A 24,039-nucleotide genomic window follows, 5' to 3' on the forward strand; every position below is an offset into this window, starting at 1 on the left:
GATGTAAATATGTACTAACTTATCTGGTATTTCTTATTTAATAAATCGTGCAATGAAAAATTCTACTTTCCATCAGAACACAATTATTATACGAATGTCCTTTGAAAAACTTCAACCTTTGTCATCCAATGAGAATATAGGTAATTTATGTTCTTTTCTACGAAAATTTTAATTAAAGTCTGCCATTTTCGGTAAAACGAAATAACTGACAAGATAAACTTTTAGTATAAAAGTTGAAGGTGAAAGGATTTTTTACACATGTATTCGACAGCCAATAGTTTAAGAAAGATACGGGCATAAATAATATAAATAATTATCTTCCTAAGACCGTATAGCTAGCAGTAAATATTTCAATGGATCTCTCAAGATGTGTGTCGTAATGTATTGTTATGGCCTGAGGTTCCGCACAGGACTTGTCAATAGTCTATTGCCTATTAAATTTATTGCAAATTAAATATATATATATATAAATTATTTATTGAAGTTCTAAACATTAAATTAATCGCAGAGTTTTATGTTTCGCTAAGCCACGAATGGCTTGTTTACAGCCTGAGTTCGGACTAATGCACTATTTAGGTATGTTACAATATTGTACACATGTTACATTAATGTTATTCTTTATAAAATATATTCATGATTATTAGATGATAACAGATTTCTTCAAATATCTTTAGTTAATTCAGGATTGGATTATACACTTACTACGGGAATGTAGGTGTGATGAACTCGCGTTATTTATTGAAACACTTGGATAAACTGAACACAAAAATATATATAAAGAATTACAATTAATGGGTCATCGCTGTTGCGACGATATTTTCAGACTGCCATGGTTACATACATTTCAAATTATTCTATTTTACTGTGACATGGTTCTAAAACCAAATAGAAAATAATACATGAAAAGTAAACCATAAATAAAACCTTTTTGTAATGCGGAGCAGAATACGTCACACTCCCAAACGGGAAGAACCGGAAGGTTAAGCTACTCTAGTCCAGAATATAGTCAAACAGATGTTGTGGCAACCTTCTGGCTCGTGTCGATCGTACCTCACTACTATCATTTGTCTCTGTTTGTGTTTGTCTAGTACAGTCAGTATCAACTAGCCTAAAAGACGAGTCAAGTCGGTCATGTGAGTTTAACTCAAGAGGAAAAATGCGTTGTACAGGTCTCACCTTTGTTCCGGCTGCAGTTCTAACTCGAACCACTCTACTCATGCCATCAGCACCAGGGTAAACCTCTTCAACTATGGCCAGTGGCCATGTCACACGCTTATCTTCAGTCTCCACCAAGACGACGTCTCCAGGCTGAAGTTGTACAGGTCCATTCCGCTCACGCTTTTGTACGAGTGAACTTATGTACTCGTCCCTGAAACGTTTACGCAAATGTTCACGCAAATCTTGGCAATATCGTTGCCTGACGTTAAGGGCTACTCTGTCAACTTCATCAAAGTCGGTTGAACGATTTGACAGCAACGGCTGAATAAACATTGAGGGGGTCAACGGTTGCAGATCCCTCTGACCACCTACGTATGTGAGTGGCCTGCTGTTTATTACCGCTTCACAGTCACAGAGCACCGTTTGCAGCTCCATAAGCGAGATAGATGCTTTTCCTAAGACTCGACGAAGGATTTGTTTTAGAAATCCTATCAATCTTTCGTAGAACCCTCCCCACCAAGGAGCAGCCGGAGGCAAAAAATTCCACTTGATCCGCGTTATTGAGGAAAATCGTTGAATTTCGTCCCAAACTAGGGAACCAAACGCATTGTCCAGGCCGCGAAAATTTGTAGCGTTATCGCTAAATAACGTTTCTACCCGTCCACGTCGTGCTACAAATCTTCTTAGTGCCATTAAAAACTCACCTGTTGACAGCGACTCCACCACTTCTAGGTGCACAGCACGGTAGGTAGCACAGGTAAATAGAACGATCCACGCCTTTGCACCAGAGCGTAAAGTCAAAGGTCCAGCTAGATCGGCGCCCGAATGTTGAAATGCCGTGCTCGCTTCCATTCGTTCCTTTGGTAAAACTCCAGTGGGTGCTTGGCATCGTTTTGCTTTAAATCTTTTGCATCTTATACAGCGATGTATAACGTTACGGACTAATTTCCTGACACCGATAATCCAAAAGTTTTGACGTAGATTATTGAGTAACGTTTGTGCTCCAGTGTGCTTAAGCTCGATGTGCCTATACTCAACTAGACGCCGAACTATCGGATCAGAACCAGGAAGGATCACGGGGAACTTGAAATTGTAATTTTCATTACCAAGTGACAGTTTCGTGTTTAGACGTAAAATGCCATTTTTATCCGCAAAGGTTTGTATGTTTTGATTATTTATTAAAGAGTTTACGCACTTATTTTGTATTAACCTTATTAGTGTATTCTCAGCGTATTCGAACTCTTCGTAAGTTAGTTCCTTCGATGTCGATTTTTTCTTGAATCGTAACATCCAGCACAACATTCTAACCAACTTGATGTAGCTTGAGAAGTAGGTTAATCTGTCTAGGAAAGATTCTTCTTCAACGTGCATGGCAACAGTACCAGTTTTCTTACGTTCGAGATCAGCAACTTCTGACGAGTCGAGTACGAAATTTGCAACCGGCCAATGCTCCTCATCCAGCCGTAACCACTCTGGGCCCTCCCACCATCGACTTTCGATGAGTCCTTTTGGGTTTATGCCTCTTGAAGGAAGATCGGCAGGGTTCAGATGGCCAGGGACGTGTCTCCAAGTGGAAGTGGGGCTCAGGTTCCTTATCTCCTTCACTCGGTTGGAAACAAATACGCTCCAAGGTCCTTCACACTTTATCCATGTTATGACAACACTTGAATCTGACCAGTAGTACACAGCACAATTGGGCAAAGCCAAAGATTCAACAGCTGTCACGGATAGTCTACACGCTAATGTTGCAGCAATCAGCTCTTGTCTCGGAGTAGTAATTTTATGAACTGGTGTCACTCTTGAGCGTGCTAGGACAAGGCTTAAATTAACGTTGTCACCCTGTTTTGACCGCAGAAATATACAAGCTGAATAAGCATCCTTACTTGCGTCGGAAAATACATGCAAGGACGTTTCGCACTCCTGTATAGACAAGCTTGTAAGTCGTCTAGGAATAACGCAGTCATTGATGGCGTAAGCTTGTTCTAGCCATTTTCTAAATTCCTTGGCCAAATCTTCAGGTAGTTCTTGATCCCAGGTCAGTTTTTTACACCACGTTGCCTGCAAGATCTTCTTAGGGATTATGGTCGTGGGGCAGGTAAAACCAATAGGATCGAAAACCCTTTGCGCTACTGAAAGTAACGTTCGTTTCGTTAATTTCTGTTCAATATTATTAAAGTTGACATTACATTGTAGGGTGTCATTTTTTACGTTCCAGATTACACCTAGTATTGACGTGTTTCCGACGTTCTTATCTACCAAAATGGGACTTGAGATCCAACCTCTAAGGTCAAATTTGCCTTCTAGCATTACCTTTTTTGATTCGCTTATGAATTTGTTGAGCTCTTCCTCTGATTCCAAACTTGTGACGCAGTTATCCACATAAAACGATTTCTTCAATTTTGCCGCTGTTTCTTTTAGTGGTTCCGAACAATTATCAAGGTGATGATTAATGGTGGCTACGAGATGAAACGGACTCGATGTCACTCCAAATACGACGCGTCTATGACGGTATGTGATCATCGTTCTATCGTCTTCGTCAATCTTGGACCACCATAGGAAACGAAGATAATCCCGATCCTCCGGTGCAACTGAAATTTGAAGGAATGCCTTAGTTATATCAGCTGTCACTCCAATCTTGTTTTTCCTGAAATCGACTAATAAGTTAGGAATTTTTTCGAGCAGGTTTACGCCTTTTTCTAAACAGGAGTTTAAGGAAATCCCATGCCTGTCCTTGGCTGAGCAATCAAAAACTGGACGTAGCTTGGTTGTCAAACTGGAGGTCTTGATCACACCATGATGTCCCATGTAATGGCCTTGGACAGATTGGTCAGGTGCTTCCTCAATGATGTTTAGCTGTAACCACTCGCGAAATACCTTGTCGTAATCTTCGAGCTTACCGAGCTGCTTAAGGCGAGCCATGGTGCTATCTAACCTCTTTTTGGCAAGATCGTAATTAGTTTTTGGTCGCGGAACGTCACGCCAGGGTAAACTTACCTCATAACGACCTTCTTCATTGACCTTGATGTTTTCTTCGAAGGATCTGAGGACTTCTTCATCGCGCGCTGTCTTAGTTGCTTGTACCGCGGGATCGTTGATACCTATCGCCTCCAAAGACCACAAATCTGTAAGATCAATCTTTGTTAAGCAATGGAAAGTCGTCGTCGAGTTTGTCATGGAACTGTAAAGCCCCGTTATAGGACCTTGAACGGTCCACCCAAATTTCGTCTTTATAGCAGTCAAGTTATTATCTAACTGTATTACGTCGCCTGTAAGTAGTAACCCAGAATAGTCAGCACCTATCAATAAACTTACTTCGTCAGGAGAGTCGGTCATGGAGTCGCTCAAAATAATATTTTTTCGACGCAGTTGCTCTAGTATTACAGAAGATCTTATTTTAGGTAAAAAATTACAAATATTTGTTTGTTCTACAACAGATAAATTCATAGAAAAGTCGTTTTCGACGTTCTTGACGCATATGTCAAACACTCCGTAGTCTTCCTTTTTCGTCTCGAACCCGCCGAACAAACAATGACTTATTACCTCTTTTCTGATAGATTTTAGGCCGAGCTTCTGTACTAGGTCTTTCTTTATGTGGGACCGTTGTGCACCATTGTCAATAAATGCTCTAATACTGACCTCTTTCTTGTCGTGTACAAGTTTCACCATCACGGTTTGCAATAAAGTTGTACTTGCAGACTTTTGTACACACGACATGTTATTGAATGTCTCCGACTGTTTATTGCTGCTGCCTTGATCCGCTGGAATGTCGACGCACATGATTGTAAAATGACGCTTTTTGCAATATAGACATTTTGGGAAAGACTTGCATTTTTTTGCAATGTGGTTGCCTTTCAAGCAAATTAAACAGGCTTTTTTGCCTTTGATAAATTCGATACGATCACTCACTGTCATTTTGGCCGCTTTGTAGCACTCGACGGCTGAGTGGTTGTCCTTGCTACACCATATGCATGCTGATGTAAATGTCTCACCTTGTCTGCGGGAAGCTTCTTTATTACTCTTGGCTTCTGTCAACTGTACAAAACAAGCGGTGGGTGGCTTTTGCTCTGCTAGGGTAATATCTTCCATTTTACTTCTGGCTAGCTTAATCCGTTCTTCAGATTCCACCTCTTGTCTCAGGAACTGCATCAGGTTGGCTAGGTCCCTGGTTTCAGATTGACTGCGGTGCCAAGCACGAAGTATGCTTTCTGGCAGTGCCGACTCTATCATAGGAAACAGCATTGAAGCGTACTTGTCTTTTGTCACGCCGAGTGTTTCCAATGCTTGCAGGTGTGTTTGCAGGTTATCGTACAAATTCGACAAGTTTTTAGGCTCTCCTCTTTGTTGCATCAATGTTAACAAACCTCTTACGTAAGTTTCAATGAGTAAGTCGTCTCCAGCAAATCTAGCCTTTAGAGCTTCCACTGCCTTACTGTAGTTCTCTGCGCAAGGTGGGTAACTCTCGACAAGCTGTCGTGCGCTGCTATTTGGGGTCATTGATTGTAAAAGATATTGGTACTTATCAGTTGCGTCCATTACTTTATCTTCGTGAATTTTCTTAAATTGACCCCAAAATGAGAGCCAGGATTTGATATTCCCGTCGAACTTAACCAACTCCAACTTGGGCAGCTTAAGGCTTCGCTGGATGCTGGATTGTGCTGAATGTAGCGACGACGCACTACGGATGCAAGGAAGTGGTTTTGAAAATGCGGCTTTTACTTGATGCCAATGTATTTTATATTGCATCGCCTTTTCTTGGTCTGAATGAAATTGTTCCTCGTCAAATTCTTCACTTTCGACCCATAAGTCTCGCAATGTGGCTTCAGCTTCAAACAAACTCGAAGCCGCTTCGGACAGGAGGTCGAAAATCTGCGGTGCTGCCGAATCTTTATTCTCCACCGCCTTCGCCGTCTTGTCCGCGAGAGTTGTAAATTCTCTTCTGAACTGTGTTCGTTTGCGTTTCCACGATTCCATCTTTATTTTTTATTTATGCACGGTCGCCAGATGTGTTGAACTCGCGTTATTTATTGAAACACTTGGATAAACTGAACACAAAAATATATATAAAGAATAACAATTAATAGGTCATCGCTGTTACGACGATATTTTCAGACTGCCATGGTTACATACATTTCAAATTATTCTATTTTACTGTGACATGGTTCTAAAACCAAATAGAAAATAATACATGAAAAGTAAACCATAAATAAAACCTTTTTGTAATGCGGAGCAGAATACGTCACAGTAGGTTTGCAATTTGCATTTTGATTTAGTGGCAATGTGGTGGCGATTTAATTCAGACGTTTACGTAATACCGTCCATAACATTTTATCGTCGGTAGGAGGTTTCGTATCTCCACATAACATTTTATCACTAAGTTACATTGTATCAGAAACCTAACGCCTCACTGTAGGCTGAAAGGGCCTTATTCGAGATGCACAACTGTCAAATTTCACGTCCACATCAAATCAACACTTGATTCTATCGCATGTTGATTGTATCAAGTGTTGATTCTATCAACTGTGGATATTATCATTTGGAACAATCAAAACTCATTCATAGAAAAAATAATCAAACAAAAATCAACTTTGTTTATTACTACTATATAGTTTGAAATGGCTCTGAACTCGAAGTGGTTCGGTTTGATTTGATTGTCACCTGACTGTGGATTGCTAATGTCAAATTTTGACAAGTGTTGATTTTATTGCTAGACTTTATTGTCCATGGGCTTGGGCACCATCTTGGATTTTTTGACGTACGACAGGGAATACCCTTCCTTTCCTAAAATATATGGCATAGCGTAAAGCGTCTTTTTTTTTAAACATAAGTTTACAGGAATCAGCGACATCTTGTATTCGATAGGATAAGTAATGCGCTATGAACAATGCGGCGGCGAGTAGTGAAACTGTACCTGACAACGTCAATCAATTAAAAAGTGACCACACAGTTGATGGTCGATAAAGGCGATTATTAATTGAATTTTAACGACAATAAAGAACTATTGACATGCGATCTTTTTGTTGAACCCACACCTACACGTCGAATAATGCTCGCTCCACATATTCTCCTATAAACGCTCAAAATTGTAAAAAAAATTGATGCAATTTACTCCGCACCCAGTCTCAAGTTGCTTCTAAATCTAAACCACATTCACGAACCAAGTTGTAACCTAACACATCTGTAAATATAAGGCATATGATTTAGAGATAAAGTCCGTTTTTTTTAAATTACGAGATGGTTCATGAATAACCTTTATTACTATAAAAATAATACTACATTTGTCCAAAAAAAATTCTGTATTGCGCTATTACATAATGCATAAAATTGATATAAAGATAGGTACCATAGTAGCTCGCTCACTTGGTCTATCAACAACTATTTTAATGCTCTTTGTACTCGTATACGCGACCCTATTGTATGTACAGTCGCCATCAGATATATCGGAACGCATGTATGAGATCTCAAATTATTAAGATAAGACCTACTGTACTGTCTATATTACTTACCAAGACCTAAGTACCTATTATTTATATGTACCTACACAAAGAGAATTCCTATGTTAAAAGGAGATTAAATACATATTTTGTTATTCAACTACAAATAAAATAAAATTTATCTTTTTCAGTAAACACATTTTTTTACCGATTTCTTTAATAAAATAAAACATTAAAGTATTATGTGACTATATTTCATTGTCTTCGGTGTAGATTATTTACTGATGTTCCAATTTCCTGTATCAGTTTGGTACCAGGAAATATAAAAACTACACCTCTTCAAAAACTTTGCTGGTAGTTCGACATCTGTAAGTTTAAATATAAAACATGATAAAAACACTTAAGTCAAAAACGTATACATAAAATATTTGCCCTATATTCTGGTCGCTCGGTAGGGTGCCCAGAAGGCTGGGTGCATTTCCGCGCTGGTTAACAATGCTGATCCTCTGGTCACCAGAAGCCTATATAAGGCGCTCTCATAGAGCCACGCTAGTGCCCTAGAGTTTCAAATTCAACCCCAAGTGCCACAAATATGTAGTTAAGGGCTTAAATTCTGGATCAAGAACATGGAATACTATTCGCTAGTAAGGCCATAGGTATTAGAAAAAAATAATAGTAGGAGACGGCCGTGGTCATGGTAGGTGGTACAGGTGGGCCAGGCAAGCTCTGAAATTATGCACCTATTTTACTATAATTTTGTTCACCTGTGTATATTTACTGTTTCCATGATAATCATTTTTAATATGTAGCCCGTGTAATCGGGCTGTATAATTGGTCTCATATTTTTTAACACAAAATCATAATTATAATTCAATAATTAATGGTGTTTTACATATTAATCATTAATGTACCTATTTTGCAAAATTTTCTTGCATATAATAATATTGTTTACTTCAATTGACGTGTTTATTATTTTCGTTACTATGTCAACGTTAATACTTAAAAAATTATAACGTGAAGGTTGAGTCCGCAGTACAGTTACAGTTTACGTACATAGTGGCATTAGCACAGTCGGATTAGGACCAAACTCGAAATGTCTGAACAGTCATGAAATTTGGTATGTATATACGCCCCTTAAAGGCCCCTTTTTCATGCCCACACCATTTGACATTTGGGGACCTCGAGGAACCGCAGCCATCTTGGAAAATGTGGACCATCCAGGAGAAATTCGCGTTTTACTCTAAATCTACGTTCTTTATTCAATAATCGTGTAAGGCAACATTCAAGCTTATAAAATTCTACATAAAATAGTTTTAGACATCTTTGCGAAAAAAAATGATCTTGCTTTAAAAAATACTTGCTAAACCCAGATTTAGCCCTTATACCCTTTCATGGGATATTCTCTTAATAGGAAACTTGGAAGAATAAAAATTCCACTTTTAACTATACATTTGTACATAATCTACCCCAATATCAATATTTTACTTGACTGCAACTTAACCAGAAAGTAGGGTTATGGGTATAAGTACTGAGGATTCAGGACACCCTGTAGCTTAGGATACTGGACGGATTTTTTAAATGACGTATTATTTAGCCCTAAACCTTTTTCTTCCGTTAATTTTAGTAACTTTGTATTGCATAGCACTTGTATACTAACTGTGGATCTACTGATGTCTGTTTTACTGTACTCCGCTCAATAGTTTAGGCGCTAGAAGAAAAAATATGATTTAATATTCGGAGTCCTCTCAAGGCGGCTGTATTGATTTTTCTTTAATAGAACAAGTAAAAGTATGTTGTGAATGGCAAGAGGAATCTAACGATACGTCACTTAAAAAAATCCGTCCAGTATCCTAATACCTAGCTACTGGGTGTACTGAATCATCATAACCCTTACCACCCTTCTTTCTGGTTTAGTCACAGTAGAGTAAAATGTTAATATTGGGGTAGACCACGTACAAATGTATAGTTAAAAATAGAATTCATATTCCTCCGAGTTTCCTTTTAAGAGAATGTCACCTGGAAGTGTATAAGCGTTAAACTTAGATTCAGCAAGTATTCTCTATAACAAGATGTATTGTTCTGCAAAGATATCGAGGTATTTTTTGTGTAGAATTTAATAAGTTTTAATGTTGACTGTTGTGTTGATGGTACACATTTTCCAAAATGGTTCGGATTCCTCGAGGTCCCCAAATGTTAAATGGTTTGGGCATGAAAACGGGGCCCTTAATTTATATACATAATAAATTTCATGACTGTTACAGAGATTTCGAGGTTGCTCCTAATCCGATTATGCTACATTGTGCGTCCGCAGCAAATTCGGTTCTCCATACAAATGTAGTTACGCTCTCATTTTAAAATGACTAGCTAGATTGCTCTGAAACTTTGTACTTACAATAGGATATGGTATGTCTATGCCTATAATTAATTTAAAACATAAATGTGAAATGAGAGCCAATTAAGTTCAATATTAAGAATATGTGTCGTTGTTGACTCGCCGACAACGGAATTGAGATCTATATGGGTGCCATGTTCTGTGCTGTGTAGAAAATCCTGAAATTATAAAGGATTTGTCTTGGCTAGTTTTTACGTATAGGCTACGTATCACCGAAACGTCACAAACACCACGAAGGTTCGGCTTGTACGGGCCCTCGTTTTTCCTATATTCTTATACGCTGCGGAGACCTGGACTATCCGAAAGACAGAGGAGAAGACGATGGATGCCCTAGAAATATGGTGCTGGAGGAAAATGCTGGGGATATCCTGGACCGAGTTTCGGACTAATGTCTTCATCCTTAAAGAACTCCGTATCAAGCAGCGCCTTTCGACTCTCGTAAAGACCCGCATACTCAGTTTTTTCGGTCACGTCTCGGGGAGGAACAACGACTCCATAGAGCGTCTAGTGGTGCAGGGTAGAGCAAACGGAAAAAGACCGCGCAAAAGGCCACCTATGCGATGGACTGACCAAATCAAATCTGCCATGAAGGGTCCCCTGAACGCATTTGCCAGAATGGCCCCCAACCGCGAAAAATGGCGAGAAATCGTACGGCAAGCAACATCTGCGCCTGATATCAGCAGTTGACCACGACGCTCTGCAAAGAGTACAACGACAAAGAAGAAGAAGACGTATCATATTTGTCTAAAATTTGGTTTGTTGGTACACACACAAGGGATAGTCTCTAGCTAGGTACGGGGGCCACACTCGTCAGCGCGACGGCGATATTTTTTACCTTTTACCTAAAAATCTCAAATTTGTGTACGGGCTCAGCTCCTGTTTCGTCTTAAGCCTGAATTTAACAGATTCTGACTAAAAGGGGGTTTTGAGCATGCTGTTGCGTTCGTTTTCAAATTTTGAAAAAAAGAACTAGCCTAACAACACAATAAATGCTTGTTTATCCGCATTCTTCACTATATCTCCCTGTCTCACTACTATCTGACCTTCTAACCCAGAGGGGAAAATATACCTTATTGGGGCTACTCCATCTTCCTCATGATAATATATTTTACTTTACTGAAAAGCAATCGGTACATGATACAAGATGCACATTGTTAAGAGCCGGGGTTAGAACCCACGACCATTGGTTTTAAAATGAAGCTTTGTATATAATTTGTATTTTTATAATAAATCTGTTTTCTTGTTGACATTTTGTGGTATTGTATTGCTTTATGTTAATTGTCAAGATATTTCTTTCATCCTGGACAATTGTCACATGCGTCACATGTACGTTTTTATGATAGATCTACATCGACGCAACTGCATGTCATTGTCAAAGAGCATATAATCACTACGTTTTAAGAGACGGGACTTCCATACTAGCGAGTGGAATCAGTTTGTTTCGCAAATCATTACCAAAATGTACGACAAAGAACTGTCAAAGAACCATAGTAGCAACATAAGCGATTTAAATAGTGTAGTACGCTACACGCTTACGATTCTTATCGATATCGATAAAATAAACAACATAAGCTCCTAACATAACAACAACATAGGCTCCTGTCTACAAATTTTGTACTCGAAATCAGGTTAGCATCGAGTCCACATTTAAGTTGCATGTTATAAAGTGGATAGTTCTTAATTGGACTACTATCTGGTCGGGCTTAATGTGGACCCGAATTATTTTAATACAGTTTTTAAGTAGTGTTTTTTTATTTTATTAAATGCTTGATTTTCATAATGATGTGCACATACATGTTTGAATAAATGTAACTTTTCTATGGAAAGATGTATCAGGTCTTCGTTTCCAACAAATTTGGCCCACTGCCTGCATATGAAAACATACAGCCTTGGAAAAACATGACTTTATCTACAGTTTATATTCCATGTGTTTGCTAATGAGATGATCAACTGATTATTTCGCGCTAATATGCATCTATAAATCATGCTTTTCGGCATCCAGTTATCAACAACCCTTTATCAATGCTTTAACTTTTTATGTATTTATATGTCTGTTAATCATGAGAACGGGTCTGGCCTTGTTGGCAGCGACCCTGCCTATGAAGCTGATGGTCCCAGGTTCAAATCCTGGAACTGGCATTTATTAGTGTGATGAGCATGAATATTTGTTCCTGAGACATGGGTATTTTCTATGTATTTATAAATACTTATAAATTAGGTCTATGTACATATATATATATACATTATTGCACAAACTGACTTAGTACTAAAGTATGAATGGCATGTGTTGTGGGTATATATATATATATATATTGTTGTCTAAGTACCCACAACACATGCCATTCAAACTTTAGTACTAAGTCAGTTTGTGTAATAATGTCCTATAATATTTCTTTATTTATCATAAAAACAGAGATTAATTTTCTTACATTTTAGGTTAATATATTAAATAATAATAATAATAAAATTCTTTATTGTGCACTACTAAAGAAAAACTCATATTACAAACAAAGACAGGACTTAAATTAGACCATAAAAAAAAAAAAAAATTAAATGTGATTAATAATCACTAGATAAAAAAAAATATGTTAACTAATGACCATTAATGCATAAGTGATAGATAATTTATGCATTATTAAGCTTCGACGAATTAATTATGGTCATATTGCATGCTAGTTCTAAGGAAATTACACATATTTAATTTAATTATTTACACTGATATACCTACAAATAAAACTACAGTTATCGATAGTTATAGTACATCCCTAGTTCACAACGAAAAATAATGTAAAATATCTAATTTTCGATGTGTTTATAGCCTGCTGACCCAAAATAAGGTCAAAAGTATCTAAAGCAATACTTACCAGTCTTCATCCAAGGGAAATTTCGCCATAAAATCCCTTTTTTTGTGATTTTCTCGAGTGGCTCGCTTGCCACATATTTCACACTTAGTAAACCGTTTTCTCGCTGGCATTGTAACAAACTCGCTCTTTACTCTGATCACGGTTGACTATTTTCGATTTTTGCACTAAACAATAAAGAAATTACACGAAATACCCGAACAAAACATTGAAGCCTTTAGCTAAAACAAACAAAGCAATTAGGCTGACAGTAGACTTGATGTAAACTTGACAGAATAAATAGCACTGACGTTTTCTTTTTCTTCGTTGGCAATGATTTGCGAAACAAATTCCATACAAAACTTTTTTCTTCCTAGTTGCGTCAGCCTGATCGGAATTTGGCAGCTAACTCCATCTTGCGTCCAGTAGAAGAATCAAAATCGTACAGGTAAAACTACTCTCTGCCTTAGGATCCCCTTTTAAATGTCATAAATCCAAACATGGCAGCCATACCCATCGACAAAAAAGTCTACCGTTGATCTAATTTCATTTGACAGTTAACTAATACGTATTCGACACGCTTATATTTGACAACTAGAATCCTGACTAGAGCTGGGACTGCGTACCAAAAGTACGTCTCTGTTACTCGTACCAAAAGTACGTCTAAAATACCAGTTTTACGAGTATGACCCCCAATAGGCAGTTTACGTATTTGCCGTGCTTAGGCGTCTTACAAATAAGGATTATTTATACAAATATCGACTTATTATTTCGGTAAGGGTCGGAAATATGGTGACGTTTTGAGTGAAGGCTATGAATCTATTGTCATATTTTTGTTATATATTATTACATTATTTTTAGATACAACAGACACCCAGACGCCCATCTGTTAACAAAATTTTATTTTACCTAAAGTAACGGTAAGAATGGAGGTACGAGGTGATAAAAGTTTCATATTTGTTTTATTTCAGAAATCAAAGTCCGTACTTTTAAATACTCGACAAGCTAAAAGTAGTCTATTACAAATAACCTGTTCCAAAAACTATTCCGGTACAACGCCCCGCCTCTAGTGTGGATATTGTTCACTGACAGGTGGTGATAATAGCAATTCGACAAGTCACAATATTTCTCACATCAAATGGAAATCAACACGAAACGTCACTTTTAGCATGTCGAATAAGGGCCCTGGTCTTTCCCAAAAAAATAGAATGTCCGCTTTTCGGCCGATTCAGCTCACAGTTACGCCTGACGCCAATAAATTAACAAGTGCGAGTATTTAGCATTTGAACCTTAAATATGTTTTGTGATATACTCTAGGTACTTGCAGTATTTGTGACAATCCAAATCAAAAGGGACCTTATGGCGGTCGGCGTAGTGACGCATTAGTATTGGCGCGCCGCTAATAATGATGTAAGGGCCGACTGCCATAAGGGCCCTTTTGCTTTGGATTGTCACATATAAATATGAATGAGATACACGAGCAGGTGATGTCAAAATTGAATTAAGTAATCAGATATTCGTAAGTTCGAATCGGTCTCCTGTTACCTACTGTAAGTATCATAATACTTAGTTTCGCTGTTTAGGGAGAAGTGGTTGAATTTACATACATCTGCATGTACAATTTATAGATTGTAATGTAAAACAGTCACGTCTGAAAATATCGGTACAAAAAATGTGCCAAATATATGTATACACGACTTTATTGCCCATATATTAAGGTAGTGTATACATATTTTTGTCCCATTTTTTTGTACCGATATTTTCAGACGTGGCTGATGGCCTAGCGGTAAGAGCATGCGACTTGCATTCCGGAGGTCGCGGGTTCAAATCCCGGCTTGTACAGTCAGCATCAAAAGTAGCGGATCAAATAACGTTTCATAAGTATAACAGCTTACCAAAATGTGATGTCTTTAATATAGAATAACTAAGACTGTAAAATATATACTCTTGAGCGTGAATTTTAACAATTTATCTATATTTGGAAAAATTATCCGGAATATCAGATACTTTTGGCGTGTTGTTTCATCCGCTACTTTTGATGCTGACTGTACCAAAGAGTTTTTCGGAACTTATGTACGAAATATCATTTTGTCGCTTTTCGGTGAAGAAAAACATCGTGAGGAATCCGGATTAATCCCAATAAGGCCTAGTTTACCTTCTGGGTTGGAAAGTCAGATGGCAGTCGCTTTCGTAAAAACTAGTGCCTACGTCAATTCTAGGGATTAGTTGCCAAGCGGACCCTAGGCTCCCATGAGCCGTGACAAAATGTCGGGACAAGGCGAGGAAGAAGAATATTGTTTTTTTTTTATGGTAGAGGAGGCAAACGAGCAGACGGATCACCCGATGGCAAGCGATTACCGCCGCCCATGGACACCTGCAACACCAGAGGGGTTGTAAGTGCGTTGCCGGCCTTTAAGATGGGAGTACGCTCTTTTCTTGAAGGTTTGAAGGTCGTATCGGTCCGGAAATACCGCAGGCGACAGTTCATTCCACAGTGCGAGGCAGAAAGTTCCTGGAAAAACGCACAGTTGAGGAGCAATTGTGTTTATATTTATTACGCTAGTTGTTTCCCTTCACCTGCCTAACTACTGAAGTGTATTGGACTAAAGATCCCTACATTTCACTAGGAACACCACTACAAGGATCAGAAGTCAAACTGCGGTCTAATAATTATGCATAAGACAGAGTTCTAGAGATCCTCTATGCGATATGCGATAAGAAGGAAAGAAAGCTGTCCATTGTCCCATTATTTCTAATGGCGGTATTATTGACCAGTAACTATTGGCTCGGCACTGACATTAAACATTTCAGTTGCTACTTTATTTACACTTAAAAGCGATGAGTTTCTGGTTCTATTAATAACCTTTTTAGGGTTCAATGTCAAAAAGGTACAAAAGGGACACTGGTAACCCCCGTTGCGGGTGTTTATTATACTTGAAATTTCTGTAAGCTTACACTAAAACACCTTCTTTCAAGTAATATAAAATATATTGAAATCTGTTCACATGATAATACATGAAAAACCAACATACATACAGATCTCGCAAATTAGTTAGCCAGTTTGCCGATAGATGCCTCTGTACACAATTATGCCTAGTATACTTCTGGTCAAAAGTCTTTCGTGTTTATAGTTAAGTACATGAGATAATTGAAAGTTTGTACGGAACACTCGGTGCGCGAGTTAGACGTACTCGCACTTGACCGGGAACCATTGCACTGAGATTGATTGAGTGTGTGCGTAAGTGAACGAATCAGTAAGTGGAAGATAAATTAGTAAAACCTAGTACTTACTACTAAGGGTGCCTTTCGACCAAAGATGTGCTATGCTTGCTATGCTGTTTTCATACATACACAGATGTACAACTACGCGTTCCTTTCTAGTAAAGATTTAGACTATCCATTGCCACATTTCCAAGCAGGGGCAAGAAATATCTATTTCTGTTTGTAAAAAGTTGTTTTTCAAAGTAAGTATGGCTCTTAAATAGCAACAGTATCACCATTATTATTAACCATTATTGTTGCCTGGCTAAGATGAAATATTATGGGTTATTAGGATAAAATCACAATCCTTGTTGAAGGTAGGTAGGCGGATATATTAGAATCACAATGGAATATAATACCATTCATCCTTTCCCTTGTTATTACCTCGTTTCCAATTTCTAAGAACGGCTCGAATGTTATGTATTTCCGAGTTATTTATTAGGTTTCGAAACATTATAAGACGATGTTTGATGTTTGTCGTTTTAGCGTAAAGTCTTTTTATCAAAATCAATTATTTAAGCGATAACGTCACAGCTCACAGGTACCGGTGAGGTGGTACCTACTGTCGACAAAAAATAATTACGTAGGTAAGTACTTAATTTTGTAATGCTTACTTTATTTAATAATTATTGTGATAGTATTGAATGTAACTAATAAAAGTATGTAGTAGTAAAGCTGTGGTAGCCGAGTGGATAAGGCGTCAACGGGCGTGCGCATGGTGCGGGGAAGCGGGCCGGGAGGTAACGGCTAACTTGAAGTAAACGGGTAGTACTTCTCGCCCTTAGTGAATGGTCAAAGGTACCTAGCCAGTACAAGTTACAGCCATCCATTACTAATTTCCGTCAGTTCCTTGTTTCACCTCATGCATGAAGCAATAAAATTCCCTTTGTTAAATAAAACTAAATTGAAACCATAACCATATTTTAAATCCACAGCACAGGCTTTGTCAAAAGCATAGGTACTAAACAGAATCCGCAACAAACTTCCTCTAATCTACATAAGTGGAAATCCGCCACAGGCTTCGTTATAAATGTGGGTACCTACAGCATAAAATCCGCAACAAGCTTAGTCCAAAAACCTGACAAATGACCTGATGAAGCAATTAACAGTAGATTGTTAACCAAGGGATGAGACTTTCACCCGAGTTAAACACTTTTCATTTCGGATACGAGAAAAGTAAAATATATGTGTTTACTTAAAAAGATGACTAAGTATATTTTTTATAGCATTTCCTGAGGGTACTCTCAATTAACCATTTTGGTAAAAGTATCGTTAATGGAAATTGCATAACAAATCCATTTAAAACCAAATGTAAATTGCTTATCGTGAAAAAAAATGCTTTAGTGCACAAACGTATCACTTTCTGTACATTTCTTTCAGAGCATGAGAAATGAAAAAATATTTTACCTTTGCTCAGGCAAAGACTGTCGAATACGAGGTATTCAATATTTGAGGTGCAAGTTGACTAGTGATCGTAAAAGATGAAAATAAATATCTAATTATGTCGGTAAGTAGACACCGACATAGCTGGGAGCTTTGATTACCGTGGGCGCCCATGGGTTCAGGTTTTTTTGCAGTATAAAAGTAAAAATAGTTCGGTTCGCTTTGATCAAGGGCTTAGAGCCCGCGCCGTACGCATCACGCCTCGCTAGATTTTAATGCGAACCTAGAGGATAGATGCACTGTAACTTCGACGCTCAATTGCAAAACTTTTTTTAAATATAAACAACTAGGTATATGAAATGTTTGTATATATTGGCATGATTTGTTCCGCATATTTAGGAAATCATTTCGATAAAATTTAGCACGCAATTGTATTTTTCAGTTTAGTGTTTTTTAATGATTATGAACACATAGGGACCACACTTTTATACCAGAAACGTACTTATTTTTGGATAAATTATTATATCGCGATCTAAGCTATTGCCGAGAGGATAAGCGTTATTCTTCAACGAGTTAATAAATAAGTTTAATTGTTAAATACATTAATTATTCGTATTTTTGTGGTTGTATGCTTTTTAGAGATTAAACGGCTATTTGCATATATGCTTAAAGATCAATCAAAAGTTTCAATTAGCTAGATTTGAAAATAAATTTATTTGTTATATTTATGTAGGTCACTTAATAAAGTGCAATAGCACATAAACAGGTTTACTTACATAAAACAGGCAATACAAAATAAAAATGTTATGTACAAAAGCATTTGGGTAAATATTGTAACTTTTGTTTGCTATATTATCCATAAAGTTCGAACATTAATGCGACTTCTTTCCAAAGACGTTCCATTAAAAACTACCGCGAACTATTTCAATCACGTTCAAGCAGTTTTATAGCTAGAGTATGAGAGCGGCTATCCGTCAGAGTAAATTAGCCTACGTAACTCGAGTGCAACTTCAAACGAATACCAAAGCTTTATTCTTTATTTTTTACTTTTAAACTAGAGTTTTTCTCTTAAAGAATATCTCGATGCTTCCGTGCTCGGCATATTTATTAGCTGTCATTCGATTTGTTGCCTGTTTCTTCGGAAAGTCACGTTAAAATAAAATGATAATACGTGACTGCAACAACTAAGTCACGTTGTCTGCGAATCTGGTGGCCCTGGGTTCGAAATCTATGATAATCAGCGTTATCTGATGTTTTCAGTGTAATTTAGATACATAATTTGGTGTCCGTATAAATTGAAATAAAATAGGAAATATGTCTATTTTATAAGAGGCGATAGTAGATAAATTAGATAATATAGCTGCACGGAATCTAATAATATGACTGTGACCCAACAACGTACCATCATACGTGCGTAATGTGGCACCGCTAAAGCTTATTTTGGTTAGAATGATTATGATTCCTATGTATAATCGTCGCCTAGTAACCAAAGTACCTACTCAGAAATTTAATTTAGTTCGGGCATAGATTAAATATGGTTTAACATTAGGAAGATTGTCCTAAACTAAATAATTAATTAGATTTTTGCCACAAGCGGCTCGACATGTAGCAATACAGTACAGGACGTTGCTGGGTCGGTTCCGTGTAGTGTGGCAAAATGGAACTTTACATGTTATGTAAAATTATTGTCAGTCTATTCTGAGGGCCTAGCCAATATGGCAATCGTATATAGAAAACGCTAGGCGAAACTTAAATAATTTATTTTCATGCATGTGCTAACTCTGGGCACGAACATTAAAGTGATATGTATTATATAAGTGTATTATTATCTTATTAGGATCGATATGATACATGACATGGAAACTCTTTGTAGTAATAGAGGATTTTCAATGATTACCTATATAAATATACATTATTAAACTTTAATAATAAACATGACTTTGGTACTCGTGCTCCGAGTTAGCACACACGTAGGGCCAAGGCGGAAAGGTAGAGTATTGCCTTATAAGCCCCCCCCCCCCCCCCTAGCTACGGCCCTGTTTGTCTTTTTATTCCATTCGGAAATTGCCTACATTTGCAGACTTTACTCGAATACTTGATCTCATACCCTACAGGTATTTACCTATAAATTTATATGAGTATAATTGAGCGAAACAAATCAAACGGCTTAATGTAGCGTAAACGGGGTCGTTAATATGTGATATAACTTTGGTTATGAGCTGGATATTTTACGAGTAGATGCAGGGCTCATCTACCTCCATTACGATGATTAATTATCAATCAAGCTCGATTTAACATTCCTAACACATACGTAAAACGATAAAGCAAAAACAATTAAGCCGTCACCTACACTAATTCCATTAGCACAATAATAATCTGCATTCAGCAGTAGATATATTTTTTATCAAACGTATTTTTATCAAATTAATTAATGTAAAAGCGATCTGTCAAGCACAAACAAAAATGAAAGCACTGTAAGATCAGGGCCGGATAGCATAATAAAATACAAGCTAATTTTACATATTAAATCACTAATAGTATTAGCTTGTAATTTATGTCTCAGTTATTAACTTTTATTTTATCTAACTTTATATTTATCTTGGCATTTTTATTAGTACTGAACATCTTATGTTTTATAATTTTGTATAATATACTAGCGGTTGGAAAAAAATCCCAGGAGTTACCGGCTCTCGGCTAATATCAGCGAGACAGCACATATTAGCCATCACTCCGTTGCAACTCACGGGAGTAATCGACACAACAAGTTTTGAATTGTACTACTTTAAAAAACGTCCGGAAAAACGGTTCCGTTATATTATTATGCTCCGTTTGTCTCGGTGTACTACTTACTAAAATACCGAACTAGTACATTTGTGAGATTGTACTAGTTAGGAACGATCTTTTCAGTGAACGAGCACGCACAAATCTATACGACACAACGATAAAAGCGCGACCGACGATAGAGGTATGATCTCTTAGGTACTGAATGAGTGTTAAAATCAAATGAAATTTAATGTAATTATGATTGTGAGGACAACCATTAATTTTTAATCGCATTTCAAATGACCTGCTTGAAATTCAGAACCCAGAACATGCACATGAAACAATGTACACAATTAACACAGAGACAACAATCGCGAAATTAAACCAAACAAGTACGGTTTCCCCATCGCGACAATGGTAGTCCGAAATAGCCCGAAATGGTAATGGTAATTTTTCTATGAAAATTGAAAAGGGAAAATTAACAGGTATCTAAAGCTCTACACGCTTCGTAATTACAATTTATAATCAGGATGTTTAAGGTTTTTGTAACACTTATTTAGATGACTTATAGAATATTACGTCTAGTAATATTTGGTTACTTGGTTCATTGCACGTTGCATGTGTGAAAAATAGCTATATTTAGATGATTATACCTAGTGAACTCAAACAAAATGCTGAAAAGAAATGAAACAAAAGCATCATACAGTAGAAATAAATAAGTAACTGGATTTGTGATTCATTTTTTAATCATCTCCATATTTACAATCCTGCACTTACTACAAGTCTCCGTTTGCCCCAATGGTTGACTGGTAGAGAATGCCTTATGGCATCAAGTTCGCCATTTGTAATATTTTATATCGTGCAATAAAGCTTAAATAAATAGGCACACAAATGTAACGTTTTCTTTCAATAATATCCGATCAGAATGAAACCTATTGTACGTTCCAATTTACATTCATTCATATATGTATACATAATCCACAACGAAAACAATAAAATTAATTAACTTGCATTTTGATCCATAAAATATGAATTCCATAATCCTCTCGATTCCCGGCACAATCCAGGACACTAGCAGTTTTCAATCCTTCCTTTGTGAACTGTTGACGCGAGCACTTCGAACGAACCCGACTCAAGTGGCGATTAGGTTGGTTCCCATTGTGCACAACTCGCGATAAGTTAGTCGTGGATCGCGGGCGGGGCCGGCGGTCGGGAGCAACCGGGTCGGCAGCCGGGAGAGCACTGAAGCGATGTGAACCCGGGCTTGCCGCGCCGCGCCCAGCGAGCGCTCCGCCCGCTGCGGTGACAGCTTACAAACATCCACGGTGGGCAAGTTGCGAGACCAGAGTACATAAGTATTTCTTTTCTGAAAAAAAAAACTTTAAAAGTACATTTTATTCAGCAACCAATACCTAAAGCATTTTATTTAGCTAGCTCTAGCCGTTTAAAGAACCGCTACGGACAAAACAAAATCTCGTGTTTATTAATTACCCTGGCAGTATCATTTAAGATTTGAAATTCTCATCTCCACACCTTTATATACAGGTGTAGGCCAGACACCTACACGAAAAAGATATTCTTAAGAAGTTGTCGGTGCCCCGGCGCTTTTAGGCACTTATTACAGTTTACTTAATTATTATCGCACAATACTGCGTGGGTTGATTAATCGTGGTTTAAACTGTTTACAGCGCGCTGAATGAGATATTCAGCGTTAAGAAAACGATCCACTTAAGTCTCGTAATACGAAATGAAGTATTTTTTGAAGCCTATAAACAAGGATGAATTGCTTATTGTATTTAAAAACCGGCCAAGTGCGAGTCGGACTCGCACAGGAAGGGTTCCGTACCATTATCTATAAAAATGGTCACACATCCAAGTACTGACCCCGCCCGACGTTGCTTAACTTCAGTGATTGGATGAGAACCTCGACATTGGAAAGAAATATTTATTTTATTCTGTTTTTAGTATTTGTTGTTACAGCGGCAACAGAAATTCATAATCTGTAGAAATTTCAACTGGCTAACTATCACGGTTCATGAGATACAGCCTGGTGACAGACGGACGGACGGACGGACGGTCGGAAGGACGGACAGCGGAGTCTTAGTAATAGGGTCCCGTTTGACCCTTTGGGTACGAAACCCTAAAAAAGTGAGCGATACAGTTATAATGCTATTCGTATGTACCAACTTATCCAAATAGGCATAGATGTCCTAGACGGCGAAGAGTCTAGACTCAATACTTACAGATTGAATGCCACGTCAATGAAGATAATTTGCTTTAACCACTTTACTTGACATAACAACGTCAGTGCTCTCTTCAACCGTTCGGATCATGTCGTTTTAGGACATAATGGTTCCTACTACTTGTATTGTAGAGCCACAGGTATTTTAAAATTAGCAAATTCGAAACGTTTGGTTAATGTGGAGTTGACGCCAAATAACAAAAAAACATAGGATTTAAAGATCCTAACCCGCAATAACCATTACAGGATGCACAAGAAAAATACGTCAGTATGCAAATTCCGGGCTTACGAGGTTAACCTCATGGCCGCTTGGCCGCTAAAAGGCTTACTTATGTTGTTTAGGTTGTAAACAATGGCATCAAAGGCGCTCTTAGTCAGTACTTAGTACTCGACTTGTGCTCGTCTACTCATCACGCCTGTTTGTGGTTTGAATGCATCTGATGAGTCTTACGTCAGTACTTGCAACACTCACACATTAGGTTCTAATTTGGGTTAGTTAGAATTTTGGAAGGTTACCAACTGCGTAACTTTAATAAATAGGCTTCGAAAAAAACAATACCTAATAAATTTTCGTGGGCGAGGCTGGAATCATGGCTGCTTGGCTGCTAGAAGGTTTACCTACGTTTGTTGTTGAAGTAGTAAACAATAGCATCAAGGGCGCTCTTAGTCAGCGCTCGACGTGTGCTTGTCGTCCCGCCCCTCAGAGGTTTGATGGCATTTGATGTGTCTCACATACGCAATTATTTATGGACTGATGTATAACGCTTACCGTGGGCATTACTTCGGGGACGTGGTAAGCCCAAGTGACATCCCCGATTACGCGTGTTGACGTTACGGATTTCTAAGGTCAAACTACCTATATAAACCTAAAAGAAGAGCTTAAATAGGTACAGTCGAAACAAAATGTTCCAGTTAGATTCATTTAGATACGCTATAAATTGTGTCATATATTTACGTTAATTATTTAACATATTCAGCGCTACTACGTTGTTTACTACCTACGTACCGGAAAAACTGGGCTACGTATCTAGAGCTGAGCGCAATACGCACACAGCTCAGCAGTAAGCGAGTTAAGAAAAACTTCGAGTATGAGTTTAAGCCTCGCAGACAACCCAAATAATGTATCGTAAATTTTAGGGGTTAATTTCTCAATCTATGTCATAAAGTTGGTAAAAAACATGGAAAGTCGAACGACGGCCTGCACATTAGGTAAATGAAACGGTAACTATAACTTCAAATACTAACACGGGTGATAACAAAAAAATGAGAATGTTTTTCTGTAGACTTATAAACAAAACTGTCTACATAAACAAAAAATGCTGTTAATAAAGTTGTTGCTAGTTCTTTTGAGATTCTTGAATTTCATATTTTTTATTTCTTCAAACATTTGTTTTTGTTAGAATGGAGTCGAAACAAGAAACTCTGCGAAAACGTGTTGTACATTTTAAAAATTCTAACTTAAACATGGGAAAAGGGACACAGACTATAAATCGCAAAAGTGTCTGGCCAGCGAAGATAATAACCAAGGCAAGCCTGAATTGACTCCAAAGCACTTTTAATTATATGAAT

At 37.7% G+C, this 24,039-nt stretch overlaps 2 protein-coding genes across 3 annotated transcripts in view; both read right to left on the minus strand.

Annotated features, from left to right (window-relative positions):
• LOC133521998 (uncharacterized) overlaps positions 1 to 24,039 on the minus strand; it is an 81,953-nt gene that overhangs the window by 18,213 nt on the left and 39,701 nt on the right. Inside the window, exon 1 of one of the 2 annotated variants that reach the window (XM_061857167.1) lies at positions 21,240 to 23,188. The exons of the other annotated variant lie outside the window; for it this stretch is intronic. The gene's annotated coding sequence lies outside the window, so the exon portion shown is untranslated. Of the gene's footprint in view, positions 1 to 21,239; positions 23,189 to 24,039 lie in introns of those variants that run through there. 2 annotated transcript variants of the gene reach the window in all.
• On the minus strand, positions 1,215 to 6,399 carry LOC133521997 (uncharacterized). The gene is made up of 2 exons (XM_061857166.1): positions 1,863 to 6,399; positions 1,215 to 1,369 (listed from the first exon to the last, which is right to left on the minus strand). Exons 1-2 carry the CDS (start codon positions 6,127 to 6,129, stop codon positions 1,356 to 1,358), a joined length of 4,281 nt encoding a protein of 1,426 aa, XP_061713150.1. The 5' UTR covers positions 6,130 to 6,399; the 3' UTR covers positions 1,215 to 1,355.

This window comes from Cydia pomonella, chromosome 10 (genome assembly GCF_033807575.1).
Source record: "Cydia pomonella isolate Wapato2018A chromosome 10, ilCydPomo1, whole genome shotgun sequence".
In the NCBI taxonomy this organism is placed as follows: Eukaryota; Metazoa; Arthropoda; class Insecta; order Lepidoptera; family Tortricidae; genus Cydia; species Cydia pomonella.